The 1186-nt window shown below is 39.5% G+C and overlaps 1 protein-coding gene across 1 annotated transcript in view; it reads left to right on the forward strand.

Moving 5' to 3' along the window:
* Nucleotides 1-773, forward strand: part of LOC107576225 (sideroflexin-5-like) — a gene marked incomplete at its 5' end in the record, with an annotated part of 9706 nt that extends 8933 nt beyond the window's left edge. The window contains 2 exons of the mRNA XM_016262447.1: nucleotides 378-509; nucleotides 610-773. Of these exons, the coding sequence (XP_016117933.1) occupies nucleotides 378-509; nucleotides 610-714 (237 nt within the window). The remainder of the gene's footprint in view (nucleotides 1-377; nucleotides 510-609) is intronic.
* Between the last annotated feature and the right edge of the window lie 413 nt (nucleotides 774-1186).

Consider the following 1186-nt stretch of genomic DNA (forward strand, 5'->3'; position numbering starts at 1 on the left):
ACAGTGTACTTACCTAAGAAAGTACTGGATAATATAAGGTAACTACATGGGTTAGGGGTAGGTTCAGGGGTAGTGCCTATAGTACCCAGTGCTACTGATAATACTGTACATTCTGTATATTTGATATATTTCTGACAGTTTAAAATAGCACCGACCCGTGTATACCCCATTATTCTCCCCTACTCTTTTAAGTTCAAATGCATTGAGCACATTAACTGCTTCTTACATTTCTTGTGTTTTCTTGTTTGAAGACATGTCAGAGATGGTGACAATAGTCCAAACGGAGTCCAATTCACACGATTCTCTCTCACTGAATCTAAATATTTAGACATCAGATGGAATTGTGTTTGTGATCAAGTCCTGTTTTCTAACCGCAGCTCTCCCTTCATTTAGCAAGTGCCAACGTGTGTAATGTTTTGCTGATGCGCCACACTGAGCTGTCAGAGGGCATCTGCGTACTGGACGACAAAGGCAATGTGGTGGGCACCTCAAAGCTGGCTGCCAGGCATGTGAGTATGGATCCATTTGCACGTGTGAGGTGAAAGGTTACTGGCAGCTTTTGTGCAGGCCTATTGTGAGTTCTGGTCTGATAAATGTCTTTTTGTTCAGGCTCTGATAGAGACATCCCTGACCCGTGTCGTGCTGCCCATGCCTGTTCTCCTGCTGTCACCTTTAATAATGGCCATGCTGGAGAGGTCAGAGGAGTTCTTGTGAATTTGACATTTCAGACTTGAGTTATTTTTACAACACCATCACACAGTTTACCTCAGAAATCACACACCAATGTGCACCATATGTCCTGGTATATTTGTATTTCACAGTTTGATGTGATCACAACTTTTTATGTATCATTAATATAACCTTAAAATGTACCAAATTCTCACAATTTTTTATTCCTACATGGACAAGGAGATGTTTGGCTGTTAAGTTCAAAATATGACAGTGGTACATAGTGGTCCATACAATATGCTATATTCAGTGTTTTCTGCACTTCTGCAATTTTAATATGCTTAGAATTAAATGGTGGCACACCATGATTGGTTATGAGATCTATCAGTGAATCATAGCTTAAATTTAAGCATTTTCCTTACAGAAATCATATGACTACAAAATACTTAAAATAAAGTGCACAAATCGCATGGACTAATGACAACCTTTTACTTAGTGTGCCACAGTTTAAAGGGAC

The sequence above is a fragment of the Sinocyclocheilus grahami genome, unplaced genomic scaffold (assembly GCF_001515645.1).
Source record: "Sinocyclocheilus grahami isolate Dianchi unplaced genomic scaffold, SAMN03320097.WGS_v1.1 scaffold3370.1, whole genome shotgun sequence".
In the NCBI taxonomy this organism is placed as follows: domain Eukaryota; kingdom Metazoa; phylum Chordata; class Actinopteri; order Cypriniformes; family Cyprinidae; genus Sinocyclocheilus; species Sinocyclocheilus grahami.